The 15112-nt window shown below is 59.2% G+C and overlaps 1 protein-coding gene across 3 annotated transcripts; it reads right to left on the reverse strand.

The window, feature by feature from the left end:
• Positions 1-129: 129 nt before the first annotated feature.
• On the reverse strand, positions 130-14342 carry CRBN (cereblon). 3 transcript variants are annotated; one of them, XR_014796652.1, is made up of 12 exons: positions 14203-14342; positions 10256-10374; positions 9522-9724; positions 8995-9144; positions 6593-6749; positions 5670-5732; positions 4515-4599; positions 3948-4063; positions 3623-3687; positions 2430-2561; positions 1114-1504; positions 130-1065 (listed from the first exon to the last, which is right to left on the reverse strand). XR_014796652.1 is itself a non-coding variant. In XM_084902313.1 (11 exons), the coding sequence occupies exons 1-11, from the start codon at positions 14267-14269 to the stop codon at positions 1324-1326; spliced, it is 1338 nt and encodes a 445-aa protein (XP_084758439.1). In that variant the 5' UTR covers positions 14270-14342; the 3' UTR covers positions 130-1323. The 3 variants fall into 3 exon arrangements, 2 of the variants coding, with proteins under 2 accessions (XP_084758439.1, XP_084758440.1); XM_084902313.1 differs by having other exon boundaries at positions 130-1504; XM_084902314.1 differs by having other exon boundaries at positions 130-1504; positions 10256-10371; positions 14203-14298.
• Positions 14343-15112: the final 770 nt, after the last annotated feature.

Consider the following 15112-nt stretch of genomic DNA (forward strand, 5'->3'; position numbering starts at 1 on the left):
CAGGACCCACTGCCTCGGCAGGACCCCCGGACAGTGTCCCTGCATCCTGGGGGGCGGTGTGCAGGCTTCGCCTTTTCAGGTCTGGGTTTGTCGTGTGTAACACACTTTGAAGTAGTATATATGCAAGTGTTCACTTATTAGCGTTTTATTTGCAAGTGTCAGTGAGCAAGATGGAACATTCAGAGATGACACTCAGGGGCAAATGTCCCGGCTGCATCCGGCCTCGCTGGGTTAGCCTCAGCATGGCTGTGCAGAGCGACCGGCAGACACCGGCCCGGCAGGCATCAGTGCCACCGGAAAGCACAGGGCAGTGTGGCGTTTGGAACGAGGTGGCACGTGCAGGGTGGTCACTGGTGTTTGTGGGCGAGGCAGTCAACGCGGGCGCATGTTTGGTAGAAGACAGTCGGTTTGGGCCTCACGTTTTACCCCTTAGTTGGACTTTCCCCGGTGAATTAGGTGAAGTGGCTCACACACCTGAAGACACCCCGTGACCCTCAGTGTAGAAGCAGAGAGGTAGGGAACCAGCATAGCGAGAACTTCGTCTCCAAGTTACTTCTCACACCTACGCCATCTGCTGGTATAGCCGGTTCATGTGACTTAAACAAAGAACGTGTTTGAGTTTTGCTCTTAAAATTTACTTACAGGTTTTTTCAATTGGCCCTGAACAGTACAGCCTAGAGACAGCGTCCTGCTTCGGCCTCCCGGAGGGACACACTCGAGCGTCCGCTCCTTAGCGGTCTAGGTTCCGATTGCGCTTGGGGCAGAACCAGCAGTGTCCCAGTCAGACACTGAGCGAGTGCACGCCATCCTGGGTTTTTACTGACAAACACGTAAGAAAATGGAAACGGTTCTTTGGGGCTCAACCTGCCTCTCTCAACTCTAATATTTACAAACCGGGGGGGCCTCAGGGAAGCCAGACGCTGAGAGGATCGGAGGCCAGTAATGGGCTCCACAGCTCTGCCCGCTGCCTCCCCCTTCCCGTGGGCCCGGGTGCTGAGCGCAGCCTCAGGAGCACGGACACGTGCGCTCGGCACGCCCTCACGTCGCCCTCCATCGGCGTCCGTGCTCCGTGCTCCGTGCGGGAAGCAGTCTGCAATGGCGGCTGCCTGGCACCAGGCTGCCGGAACCCGGCTTGCGTGGAGGTGAGCGTTCCCGAGAACCAGGGTCCTGGGCTCTTCTCGCCCACAGGGCAGTTGAGGCCACGCCTCCAAAGCCCTGTGGCTGCGAGGCTGCCCCTTCCCGGGCCGCTCTGCGGGTCACAGCAGCGGGCATCCCGAGGTGGAGCTGCCGGGGCCACAGCTGGTGAAGCGCGGGCCCTGCCGCCTACAGGCAGAGCACTACTTTCTCGGGGCTCAGCTCGTCCTCAGTGTCCGGGATCGTGGGCAGCAGAGCAGAGCGAGTCAAACCCCAAAATTTCTGAGGTAACATGTCCTTTTTGGTGGCTGTGAATTTCCACCCGATGTGGCTGGCACAGACCCTGCACTGGGCGACCGTCCAGGCAAACCTGTGGCAGGAAAAGCAAAGGGAAGGTGAGCCGAGTGGCCATCTCTGCCTCCAGCTTATGGAGTGGCCCTGCTGGGAGCGTTGCCCCAGGGCCCTATTCTCAGCATCAAGAGCACGGAGCTCTGGTGCACGCTCTGCACGCCCAGAGTTCCTGCGGGACATGTGGTCTGGCCCCTGTGTGACACAGGCGACCCACCGCCTCCACAGCAGCTGCCCCGGAGGGAGTGCTCAGGGCAGAAATTCTTATGCGGAACTGAAACCTGAAACAGGAAGGTTCAGTGCCCGAGCATCAACCTATGGACCAGGAGGTCACAGTTCAATTCCTGGTCAGGGCACACGCCCGGGTTGCAGGCTTGATCCCCAGTGTGGGGCGAGCAGGAGGCAGCGGGTCAGTGATAATCTCTCATCATTGATCTTTCTCTTCCTCTCTGAAGTCAGTAACTTTCCTTCCTTGTCCCCTGGGCTTGTCCCAACCTTAGAATTTGGGTTAACACGTTAATTCTCGTTTTAGTCCTTGGACTAAAAAGGGTGTTAAGCTGTCATGGTTCTAGGTCCATTATAGCAGTAAAACCACTAATTCCTGCTCAGCTCATTTTGTCCAGAAAAAGAAAAGAAAAAGACATACTCGGGTTCGAAGAGGACGTGGCTGAGGGACTGCCCAGGCTCCCGGCTGGAGGCTGCCGGTGGCAGGGACGGGCAGTGCAGTTAACCGAGGGCACCCGCAGGCCACCCCTCCTCCCCCCCCCCCAATCAGGGAGCCGATGTGAGGGCAGCCCTGGCCAGGCGCCAGCCCTCACGGCATGAGGGGCGTGCAGAGAACCCTTCATTCCACCGTCTGCTTTGGGCTGTGATTCAACCCAATGCTCCGTAGAAACCTTTGTGCCCAATTAAGGCAAAGCCAAAAGGAAAAGTGCCCAGAACGTTACCCGGGAAACCAGCTGTGCTGCGTGGACGGCCGGCCTATCAGGTTCAGGTTGGAGGCCTTGTACACGGTCAGCGTCTCGTGCACGTACCCGTGGGGGTTCACGTAGGCCGCCATGGGCCCGCACAGGGACAGGCTGCAACAGACAGCACAGGGTCAGTCAGCACAGCACGCACGGGGGGCCTCATCCCTACAGACTTCAGACAAGCCCACCAAGGAGCGAGGTGACCGGGGCTAAGACTTCTGAGCTGTTCGCTTTGTTTATGTAAAAGCGGAGCCTCGAAGCCACAGCAGCAGGCTGGCAGCCGCCCAGGTTGGCTCAGCCCACACTGCTCCACGCTGGCCACAGGGCCAGTGCTGGTCTCAGCCGTGCTGCGGACAGCAGTTAGAATTTGTCACCAGCGGTTCAAACACTCCCTCAGCTCTGGCCCAGGCTCAGAGCTACCCTGCTTGGTCTGGGCCAGATGTGGCAAGACGGACGTTTACCAGGACGGGGCTGTGATGCCTGCGGCCTGGTACGCCCTTACTATGTTCCAGACCACTGGTTCCCGACCTTGTTTTGGCCACACCCACCTAAGCAGCTCTGAAATCCTGTCTCCCCGCCCCGTGACATTATTCAAGAAGCGAACCCCTGTTCGCGAGGAGGAAGCCTGAAAGGCCATTAACTTGGTCTAAACGAGCTTCAAAAGCACATGGCAGCCATGAAACAGAAATAAAAGAGCAGTTGAAGTATGAGGAAAGAATCACTAAGAAATAGTTAAAAAATAATACAAAATTATCTGAAAAAATACCAGGTTAAGGTTTTAAAACATAACAGAGAACAGAAACGCATAAATAGGTCACAGCATGTATTCTGTACATGAGGCCCCGAGAACCAAAGAAATGCAAAAAAATCAGTTAATAACTCATTCTTGAATTGTCTCTCCCTTTCCCCCCTCCGCCCCCCGGGGACCCACTGCTCTAGAACTGGGCCCAGCAGGGACGGCGCAGGGCTGCTCGGTCCTGTGCTGCTCGGTCCTGTGCTGCTTGGTCCCTGCGCTGGGGCGGAGGGAGCCCGGCCAGAGGCCACGCCCTCACGGTTCACTTGCTGAGCGACTAGAGACCAAGTGCACGGGCAGCGGAACAGCCTTGATAATAACGGTGTGAAGACGGCTGGGAAATGTACTCTGTTCACTGAAAACGTAATAAATCTCTCACCTGAATATCTCGTTTTTGGTGGTGATTTCTGTTTCTTGACACTGCTTACAGCACAGAGACGTGCACTGGAAGAGGAGGAGGAGGTTAGTGGGGAAAACCCCTCACACAGCGATGGGATGGCACAGCCCACCGGACACCGGCCAAGGAGTCCGAGCGCACTTCTAGCCACTGCCTCCGGCCTCAGCGTCCACACGGAGCGGACAGAGGGGCCCACCGCCCGGGAAGGCACACGGTTCCCTCCGGTCCTCACTGCAGGCCTGGCGCCCCTGCAGGAGCCGCGGGGGACCCCGGAGCCACTCCCCGCTGCCTCCCGGTGCGCGCTCACCTTGTTCATGATGTCCAGCTCGCAGCGCAGCCGCTGCACGGCGCTGCCGATCTTCAGGAGCTGGATCCTCAGCACGTTGTCGATGGGGAGACAAGCAGCTACTCTGTAAGAGAAATCTTAGACACGTGGCGGGTTTGCACGTTTTCAACCTGGGAAGCGTGTCCGTTCCAGAGAACATCCTCACATCACAGCACCGAGGCAGGCACTGCCAGGGGTTACCTCGTAGCTCCCCACACTGTTCCTGACAGAGCCTCTTTCCAGTCACACAGGCTAACGCGCTAGGGTGTATCTGCTGAGAGACCAGGACAATAGCTACCCAGCCCCAGCAGCACAGGGATGTGTGCCGGCCCCAGAACCGCTCCGCTGAGCCAGCTCGCCTCCAGGGCGTGAATGGAGCAGGGAGGGCGGCCTGCGCTGCTCAGGAAGGCCCTGCTGGAAACGGGGTGTCCCCGCACTTAAACCTCCTGCTCCACTTCCTAAATGCACGCCTTTTTAAAACTCAAAGCTAACAGAAACACTAGTTAAGAAAACAAACACTTTTGGTTCCGTTCAACTAACGTTTCCTACCTATTGGGTTGGAAGGAAGAGAGTCATCTCTCAGGTTCTCGTCCCATTCCCGCAGCTGCTGCTTGATCCTGTCCATTAGCGTTTCCTGTGAAACAAGGAGCCCGATGAGGCTCAGACACACACAGTTCACTGTCTTCTCAGCGCGAGAACACGAAGGCGCTCAGCACAATGAAGTCCTCGCGAGTGAGGCCTCATTCCAGTGTCCGCCTGTTTCTCACAGGAGCTGATCCCAAACCCAAGGGGCCTGCAGCTGCCGCCCTGGGTTCCGGGCCTGGCAGGCGCCCGCCCTGGGCTCAGGGGGCATCAGCCTCCTCTCCTGCCCGGAAGCCTTTCCTGCCGCCACCCGGGACTGAGGCCGTGAACCGCAGGCACTGTCACAAGTATGAGCTCAGCATCCCTCACCGTGTGCGCACCAAGCCCGTGTTGGGTGTTGGTTGTGAGCTGTCCTTCGGGCTGTGCGGGTGCTAAGGGCTCAGCGCCTCCTGTGGAGCCCCAGGCGGGACGTGTGGACATGGTGACTCCGAGGAACCAGTGGCCATGTGGAGTGTGGATGGTGCCAAGCACAGCAGCCACACTGCCCCGTTACAGACACTCCAGTGATTTGCCCCAAACCGCAGAGAGGGACAGAAACCACGCTCTGCACAGTCTGTGTCTACAAACCCAGGCTCCTCTACCTGCTCTGACAGCCCGTCCGGGGGGCTCTGCTCTATTGGGGGGGGGTGATGTTGGGCATTAAAAGTTAGCAAAGCCACTGTGGAGGTGACCGTGAGCACACCAACTAGGGACCGGCAGATAGACGTTAACATATTTGTTTAGAAAAGTCCAAAACACTGTTAAAGGATCTTTACTTTTCTAAGTGTAACTCCATGTGACCCAACAAAACTTCCAAGGCTTCCTTCAAACCCTAACCATCTCCATTCTAGCCCTGAAGGTATGGGGCATGGGGACCAGGAAAGGCCCGGCCAGCTGGCTCAGTGCTGAGCATCCACCGAGGAGCCAGGAGGTCACAGTTCCACTCCCGGTCAGGGCACAGGACCGGGCTGTGGGTTTGATCCCCAGTGCGGGGTGTGCAGGAGGCAGCTGATCCGTGATTCTCTCTCATCACGGATGTTTCTCTCTCGCGCCCTGCCCTCTCTCTGAAGGTGAGTCACTTACTGCGTCATACAAGGAATACAGCCAGCGGGGCCACGAGGTCAGATTTGCACAATGAAATTTTCTCTGAAAACAGAAAAACAGTCACATGGTGAAGTGATCCCACCACAGACACACCGCGGCACGGGAGCGGACTAAGGCGAGGCCCGCTCAGGCCCCCCTCCATGCCGCCCCGGCTTTGTGACCTGAATGAGCCGCGGCCCCAAGGCTGAGAGCAGGCTCTCGGTTCCCCCATCCGTCCAGGAGCCCGTGTCCCGCTGGGGGTGTGCTCCACACACCGACTTCAGCAGCGGCCCTGCCATGGCCTGCTCGCCTGAGCCAGCCAGGGCCGAGGGGCCGGGTCGGGCCTGAGCACACAGCGGCGGCGGCGGCACTGCCCACCCTTCAGAACCTGTTCAAGCTGCGGGGATCTGGGAGCCTCCCAGGGATAACTCCCACAGGAACCTTCTAGAACACTGGGTATGAGACGCAGAATCGCAAGATCAATGCGTCCTCAGGAACCAGTCACGAGCCCGACGCCCCCCACCCAGCCCCCCACCAGCTGCAACGGAGTCCTTTCTGAAACGGGGTGCGTTCAACCCCAAGAACAGGAGGGTGGGGTGCACACTGACCCGCCAGAGACGCTTCATGGCCAATCACACGGATTTACGTTAAAATTAAACCTTCACTCCGCTCTGACAGAGCGAGGGACGATCAGCGCAGGGTTTATCAGGTTACAGTGAAAACTTCCCAGGGTTTTAAGAGATACATCTCAAAGAGCCAATTTACTCGAGATTTGCAATCTAGTAACCTTCCTGTGGCAGAAAGCATAGACACTACTTCTACCCGAGACAGATAGAACGTACGGTGAGCAGAAACAGGCTCCACCCGCTGTTTTCCTACGAGAAAGACGGCTAAGCCACAGGACGCGGGCACGGGCGCCTCACCTTCTGGTACCTCTGCCACCACTGGTGTGAGCGCCGGTCCTCCCGGGCGGGCGCGGCCGGCACCAGCCGGCACCTGCTGAGCGACTCCAGCTGCACGGCGGCCATGGTGGAGGGCAGCACGCACTCGGGCAGGATCCGCACCTTCGCCTGCTGGATCCTGGAGGAGGACAGGCACGGGCTCACTTTTAAGGTGAACTGACTCAAACCATTAGGCTTCCAAACATGAGGCTAATTTTAAACACTAAGGTTTTCAAGATTTTCTTTTTTTAAAAAGCATTAATCAAATGCTGATGTTAAGATACAAAAGTTTTTCGAGCATTTCTATTTTTTCATAAATCATACCCGAGTTCAAACCAAAGGTAACCTAAGAGTGGATTTTCAATCTCAGATGGCATGAGAGGAAGGTGTTTACGTTTCGGGTAATAAACAGTCTACAAATGAAACCAAGTTAAAAAGTCACCACGTAACCAACTGCTAGTGCATACCCTGACGCTTATAACTTCATTTATTAGACACCCACCGCCCTGTCGCCCCATGTCCCCAGGCCGCCTGCCCTCCCCTTCCCTCCAATCACCCGCCCAGAGGAGCGGGGGGAGAAAGGAACAGAAAAGGAGGCCCGTGCACAGGAGGAGCTGGAAAGACCAGAGAAGGACTTGTAGTCTTAACTCCCATGTGCACGTCCTTTCTCCTCAAACGTTTAACCTGAGCATGCAAAGGATCAAATACACATGATCTTTCCACACTTAACAATTAATTACTTCAACTCTCACGACAGCAAAGCCACCATTCCCAGAGCGCGACAGGGACGACCCTGGCTGCGGCCGGTGCTGGGGACACCGCCACAGGAAGGCTGTGCCGCCAGCCATGTGCTTGGGGGGTGCAGGCTCGGCGACCAGGCGGTGCCAGTGCACTCGGGAGCTGGTGCTGGACGAGGCGCCGGCCAGCCAACAGGTCCAGCAGCACACGTGGCGCTGCCCAGAGTTCAGACCCCTCGGTACCAGGCTTAGGGCCTGCAGTGCCCGTGTCAGCCCTTCCCTGCCGACAGCCCCGCCCCACAAGCATCTCAGCGGGGGCCTGGGGACCACCGGGGAGACCACATCTTGCCCAGCCCGGCTGCACGCTGTCAGATGGACATGCCTTGACCTGTTGTCAGAGTTAATGGTCTGCTGCCCTCTTGTGGTCAAATGGTTTTCCCACAATCAAAAGTCACCGATACCAAGACAGGCTCAGAAATACACTTCCCCAAGTCAGTTTCCATTGCGGCTTCTGGAACACAGTGTTCACTAATAATAAATATTTCATATGCAGGAGGCCAGGAAGCACTCTGAGAACGGAGCGGTTAGGCAATCAGTGGCAAGCAGCTTGCTCAGTGTCTCAGGGCAGGGCCCTCGGGACACACTTCCACCCGCTCAGGCGAAGGTCTGGGCCTCAGGGAGGAGGCAAAGTCTCAGCCATTGTCCTGGAGCAGCTCATGCCCCGAGGGAGACAGACAGACAGACGTCCTGCGGCAGTGCGGTGTGTTTGAGCTATGATGTCTCACAGGGAGTGCCCTGGGCAAAACCCAGAATCTCTTGGACGACGGGGAGCCACCTGTGCCAGAGTCCAGGGCCACGCCCGAGAGATCAGGACAGATGCTAGTGTGTGTGTGTGTGTGTGTGTGTGTGTGTGTTTTAAAAAAGGATAAATTAAGGTGGACTAGATTTTACAAATGAGTTTACTATCCTCCTATATAATAAAGAGGTACTATGCAAATTAACCCTCACGCCTAACACCATCACAAGATGGCAGCGCCCACAGCAGGGGCAGGGCAGTGGGGCCAGGGCCAGCGGCTACTCCGCTCAGCTTCTGCCAGGGTTCCTGCGGCCCTGCAAGGCGCGGGGGTCCCAGAGTCCGCTTCCCGTAGCTTCTGCCAGGTTTCCGAGGCCCCATATATGCACTCCAGGGGAAGGGCCAGTGGCCGCTCTGCACGGCCGGGGGCGGGGGACTGATCCCCTGGCGGGCCACTAGTTCCTCCTGAGAGCTGAGCCGATAACTGGTGAAACTGAATACCCAGGACTCCTAACGTCAGAAGGCCCATGACCTCTGAGCTCCACCATGCTCTGCTGAGAGGCCCTCGATCCAGAGCCATGCCCAATGCACCGCCCTGTGGGTCTGCCCGCTGCTCGGACCTCAGGGAGCTCCGGGTCCGGGGACCTGGGGGAGGGGCTCCCAGGATGGGCATGAGGCAGGCACTCGGGCTGCTGCAGCGTCACAAACAGCCCGGTGGCTGATGCACAGCAAACGTGGGCACCACCGGCCACGGCTTCCAGGGAAAGAGAACTAGTCACAGGTTAGGGAGTTGGAAGGGGAGTGGAGTAAACAAACATGAGAAACACAGGTCGTTCGGAGACGGCATCCCTTACCCGTCCGACTGTGTCCTCAGCTCCAGGACCTTGAACCTCTGTCTTCCGACCGCCTTCACCTTCACCACCTCGATCCCGAACTCCTGCTCCTCCCGGTAGGCATAGATCTCCGCCGTGGTCCCGAAATGCGCCTCCCTCTCCTGCACGTTGCTTCCGGGCAGATTTCAGAAGGAGACAGTTTGGAACATTTAATCTTAATTTTTAAACACGCAAAGCTGACGGAATCAATGCCCCTGGGAAGGCAGCTCACAGTAATCACCCTCGCTGCAAAGACTTGGCTGCCACCTGGGGAACGGGCTACAGGAGGCCGCGCACAGCGGGAGCACCCATAGGAAGGAACAGGCTTCCCGTCCGAGCGCGCCCAGGGCTCCGGTGACCCACGCCGTCCCTAAGCCAACGCCCCTTCCCTCCGCACACCTCGGGCGCTGAGCAGCCCTCCGTTTGCGCCAGCCATCGCTGACGCTGGCTGTGGAGGCCTCTCCCCCGCGCAGGCCGCCTCACAGCACGTGTCCAGCCGCGGGGCCCACCTGTAGGCGAGCACGGCGAAGGTCCGGTCCTTCTGGATGAGGCTGCGCACCATGCTGACCTCCTGCGGGCTGAAGAGCTGCAGGGGCAGCGTCTGGCCGGGGATGAGCACCATGGCCGCCTGCGGCAGCACCGGGATCACCTGGCAGCTGTCGTCGTCGTGCACGGTCCGGCCGTGGAACTCCTCCATGTCGGCCCCCAGGTACTGCGGGCAGAGCGGGCAGAGCGGGCAGAGCGGGCGTCACCGCACACGCCACAGGCTCAAGCCAAGCCAGGGGGGCATACACAGGGGAGCTGACGTTTGCTCAAGTAACAATGAACCCGGGGCATCAGCAATCCCGAGGAAGTCTAGTTCTGGCTCTTAGAATTTCCAGACCATTCTTCTGGTTCAAAAGACTTTATTGTGACTAAGATAAGAACATCTCGGTGCCCAGATATCACCAATGACAGGGTCAGAGGTCAGCAGGCTAAGCAGCGCCCCAGCACCTCATGGTGCAAAGAACAAGGAACTTAGTGGCTCCAAGACGAGCAGAAACACACAGGAATGGGGACAACCTTCTAAGGGTGACAGCAGGAGGCGGCGGGAAACTGCGGGAAAGTCCCAGGGAGTGGCTCTGCGGCCCTGCCCACGGCCCCCCAGCCTCTGTGTGAGCAGCAGATGGGCTCCGGGCCCCCGGCTGAGAACTCCCACCTGCAGTAACCGTGTGTCCGTCAGACCCGCCTTGGAGCCACGTACCGTGTGCGATGTTGGCAGACTGGTGTCAAAGTTTATGACACTTGGCTTTTTGGCCTCTAAGCTATCCTGGTCTTCAACTTCCATCTCCAGTTCGTCGTCCTCCTCCTCCTCGTTCTCTGCTGTGAAAGAACACCGTGAGCACAAACGGATGCCGACACCGTCCGAGCTGCGCCCCTCCCGCAGGCACAGCCCTTCCCCGGTCCGGGCCTGGACGGCAGGTTCTGGTCCCGCTCCCGCCGGGCGGTCCCTGCAGACGGTGAGGAGGCCGCAGGGCCGGGGTCTGGCCCAGGCTCGGCCTCTTACTACTGCTTAAGGGTTACAGAAAGCCGCGCTCCTGTCCTCCTCACGCCCACCTCCAGAGCTAGCGTGGCACCAGAGGAGTCGGCGGCCCCCTTAGCTGGGTTTCCTGGTTTGTACCAAGTCCCTCCCGGCCCCAGGGCCCACCGGGAGGCCACGTTGCAGTCACATCTCCCGGCCTCGCTGCTCCGGGTTCTCCGGCTGGAGTTGACTCGGGCACTTTGTTCGCTGTGTCCTCAGGACTAGACTGAGCTTACAAGTTCCGGGAGGAAGACCACGAGGTGAAAAGCTGCCACTGTGACCGACCCGCATGGCAGCTGCCGACCGGACCACCAGCCGAGGGCGTGTCCGTGGGGCTCCTCCCTGTGACCCTCCCGCCGAGGGCAGCACTGGCCCGGCCCCCCTGCAGGGGCACGGGGTCCCCTCCCTGCAGGGGCACGGGGTCCCCTCCCTGCAGGGGCACGGGGTCCCCTCCCTGCAGGGGCACGGGGTCCCCTCCCTGCAGGGGCACGGGGTCCCCTCCCTGCAGGGGCACGGGGTCCCCTCCCTAAAGGGGCACGGGGTCCCCTCCCTACAGGGGCACGGGGTCCCCTCCCTGCAGGGGCACGGGGTCCCCTCCCTACAGGGGCACGGGGTCCCCTCCCTGCAGGGGCACGGGGTCCCCTCCCTGCAGGGGCACGGGGTCCCCTCCCTAAAGGGCACGGGGTCCCCTCCCTAAAGGGCACGGGGTCCCCTCCCTAAAGGGGCACGGGGTCCCCTCCCTAAAGGGGCACGGGGTCCCCTCCCTACAGGGCACCGCACGCACTGCTGGAGAGACCCACTCCAGCTGATCAAACTGGAGCTTCCTCGTCTGAAGAGCGACAGGAATGAGTAAGACAGTCTGTAGGTTTTTTCAGACTTTCACTGTAACGATTCCCACAGGAAAGAGGAAGCGGGAGGCCCACTCAGGACCGCACAGTCCCGGCGGAAGGACTTCCATGCGGTGACTTCATCTCCCTGGCCGGCACTCAAAATGTCTGCGAAGGAAGTGCCTGCAGGCATCTCCACACACGCTCTGCTTCGGATTTTAAAGCTCGCGTGCAACATGAGGCATTTTAAAAGAAATGCCTCTGAAAGCTTTCTCCACACGTAACTTCTGAGTTAGGAGAGCTAAGCTGACCTACTTACACCCTGACGTCACTGACAATCGGTGTGAAAACTGGAAAAAGCTGCGTGAAGAGGTGCCGTCTCTGCAATGGGGTCTGTCCTCCTCAGGCCGGCCCCTGCGACTCCTACCCCTGCCAGGCTGCTCCACTGGGGGCGGGGGGGGGGGGGGTGCCCCTCAGTGGTGCGACAAGGGTGCTGCTGAACAAGCCACAGCATGGTCCCCCAAACAGAGAAGCCTCTAGCCCAAATGCCACGGAGCCAGGCGTAGCCCTGGCCTAGAATAACCATAAAGACTTAGTGCATCTTATCTCGACTCTTGTTTTCTATATTTCTAAACGCCCCAAAGAGCCCTCTTAGTAGATAAAACGGCATCCCCAAAAGTCATTTCCTCTGTGAGCATCATTCCTGAAATCAAACCACCTCCAGCGAGGTCCCTGACTAGAAAACACACATGCCTTGCAATAGGACAGTGGTCGGCGAACTCATTCGTCCACGAAGCCAAATATCAACAGGACAACGGTTGAAATTTCTTTGGAGAGCCACATTTTTTTAAACTTAAACCTCTTCTAACGCCACTTCTTCAACATAGACTCGCCCAGGCCGTGGTATTTTGTGGAAGAGCCACACTCAAGGGGCCAAAGAGCCGCACGTGGGGCCAAAGAGCCGAGGTTTGCCGACCCCGGCAATAGGGGAACTGCCTTGGGCTTGCGGTGGATCCCTGGGAACTCCTGGATAGAAGGCTCTGGCAAAGAGGTGTCATTGTTTCACCTATACCCTCACGGCCAGTGGTCTGTAACGTCATATAAGTACCAATTTCCCCCGAGAGCATAGGTGTTTCACCAAGAGATGAAGAAAAAGATAAACTGATGATAAAAATGCTCTGAATCTAACGCCTCATTTTTACAGTCCTGACAGCATGGCCCCCATGGGCCCGTGGCGAGGCCCTCGAGCAGCACCTGAGGAGGTGGAGCAGGTCCGCAGTCAGCTCGCGGCTAGAATCCATGGTTTTAAAACTCACATTCCAGCCATTCTGACTTCTAGTCCCCAAATGGCTTCCTGACATAAAAGGCTGTCCCACCCCAAAATGTATGGACACTCTGAGTAATTATTCGTTCCAATGGGTTAAATGTGAAAAGAAAGAACCAGGGAATTAATCATTATTCCAGGTGGGCATGCATTTTGGGGGGACACCCCGTGGTACAGCCTTTCTCATAAAGGAGGCTGAGCCTCACTTCCCCGATGGTCCTGCTCCTCGGCCAGCGTTTCCTTGGCCAAGACAGATTCTTTGCATTTAAATAGTTAGCTATTTCCATGGCACTTCAAGGGGATTATTCTTTGAAGCAACTCATAGTGCAGGGGGTATGGACAGCCCAATGTTTCCTTACAAATAATTCCCATATGCCAAGGGGACATCCGTTACACTTTTCACAATTTGATACATTTTTTAAGTTCCCATGTGATTCAGAGAAAGCACTATCATCGCATCTACAAGCTCTCTGGGCCTCTCCCTCTGACTTTTGGACAAACCCTAACTGCTGGGAACCAGCGGAGTGAAGTCCGAGCCCGGGTCACGCAGGGGCCGTCCTCCCTGGCACTCCCGGGTGGCAGGTGCTGGGCGGGCTGACGGCTGAGGGCGGGGAGCGCTGACACTGAGCTTCCGGTTAGTTCGGCTGCTGGCTCCAGAACCCTCTGACTCACCTCGCGTTTGTTTGTGCACAGCGGACCCCCCCTGCACGGTGTGCATGCCCTTAGCCTCTTCGGCGGCCAAACCACACCACCCCCGGTGCACAACCTCCCCTCCAGGCACAGCTTTCCTTAGGCAACTGCCTGCACCACAACTGTTTCCTGCACAGACACCCCCCCCCCCCAACCCAGGGGCAGGAGGTGCAGGCACCCAACCACCTCTTCCTCTCCCTCTCTCTCCCCACCTGCGGGCCTGAGCGTGCACAGCCCGGCCCTGGGCACGCGCTCCCAGACGTCTCCAGATGCCCCTCTGAGCACCCAAGAGCGCCCCTGGGTGGCCCTGGTCCCAGCCACACTCCCAGGAGGACGAGGCCGAGCGCCGCCTGGGCGTTATGTTCACTGAGACCCTCAGTTAACCAGTTTCCCTCCGCTCTCCTCACTCCCATGCGGAGTGGCTGCACTGCACGGCCCTCCGCCTCCCACCGGACACCGCGGGGCGGGGCGGACGCCGGAGGGACGGAGGCTCCGGGAGGGCGGCCGGGAGTTCGCACATTAGAACGCGGGGCTGGGCCGCCGCGGGCAGTGACGGCCGGGCCGGCCCGGCGGAGAGTGTGTCCGGGGCACGCGCGCTGTCACCCCGCGGGAGGGCGCCGGGAGGTGGCGGCGCGGCCGGCCCCGCGCCCCGAGCCCCGCCCGCCTCGCCGGCCCCGGCCCCCGCCCCCGCCCCGAGCCCCGCCCGGTGGCCCCCGCGCCCGCCCGCGGCCCCGACACGCGCTGCAGCCCCGCGCCGCCCGCCCGCCCCGGCCCGGGCCGGCGGTTACCAGGCAGCAGCGGCAGGTGGTTGCCCATGTCGTGCGCAGCGTCCTGCGGGTCTCCCTCGCCCGCCATGTCTGTTTACCCGCGCGGCATGCTGGGACGGGGCGGCGCCCTGCGTCCCGCCGCCGCCGCCGCCGCCGCCGCCGCCGCGCACGCGCCACAGCGCCCCTGGCGGCCGCCGCGGGGAGGGCACGTGCGTGAGCCACAGCGCCCCTGGCGGCCGCCGGCGGCAGAGCACGCGCTACAGCACGAGGCAGCGGAGCCCCAGGGCTGGAAAAGCAGGCGGCCTTTTGTCCCCTTTGGAGCCCTGCTCCAGGTCACCGAGCTGCCATCTGTGGGTCTGTCCCCACCTCCCTCCTTTCCCCTCCCTCTCCTGCCACGCGCTTCCTCCTCCATTCCATCCGTCCAGGGTCTGCAACCCACCAAGGTCCGCGCAGTCCAGCTACCCTGGATGGGAATGAGAAGAGAGAAGGGAAATTGGTTAAATGAGGGTCTCAGTAAATACAGCTCCAAAAGCAGGAAGAGGATTGGGGTCCCCAAATTCTAGAAAATATATCCTTAGCCGCACATGACATCAGTTTGCTATTTGCATCATGAGGAAGGAGAACGGTGTGGAACCTGGGGAAGGGATTCAAGTGTCTCCTGTGAAGTTATCAATAGAAACGTGAGTAAGGAGGCTTTCTGTGGGTGGCAAACAGAAAGATGGACAAAGCGTTGAGTAAGGGGTTGGTGGAGGAGCTACCTGGGAAGCCGAGGACAGAAAGAGGCTGAGACGGCCTGCAAACCAGGCCCAGAGCTTAGAACAATCTGGCCGTGCCCACGAAGATCCAGACTCGGAGCAGTGAACCCACCCCTGGCCCCTGTGCGGGCGGCCCGCCTGACAGGGAAAGGAACAGACACATCCCAGCAGGTGCT

The sequence above is a fragment of the Pipistrellus hanaki genome, assembly GCF_964339955.1.
Source record: "Pipistrellus hanaki genome assembly, chromosome: 13".
Taxonomy (NCBI): Eukaryota; Metazoa; Chordata; class Mammalia; order Chiroptera; family Vespertilionidae; genus Pipistrellus; species Pipistrellus hanaki.

Excerpts from the sequence above, each read along its gene's own strand:
- CRBN (XM_084902313.1), bottom strand. The coding sequence starts at position 14,269 with ATGGCGGGCGAGGGAGACCCGCAGGACGCTGCGCACGACATGGGCAAC. Across the intron at positions 4,600-5,669 it reads TGTATTCCTTGTATGACGCA|GAAACGCTAATGGACAGGAT; the intron begins GTAAGTGACTCA and ends CTTGTTTCACAG. Across the intron at positions 1,505-2,429 it reads CAGCACAGCTGGTTTCCCGG|GTTTGCCTGGACGGTCGCCC; the intron begins GTAACGTTCTGG and ends TTCCTGCCACAG.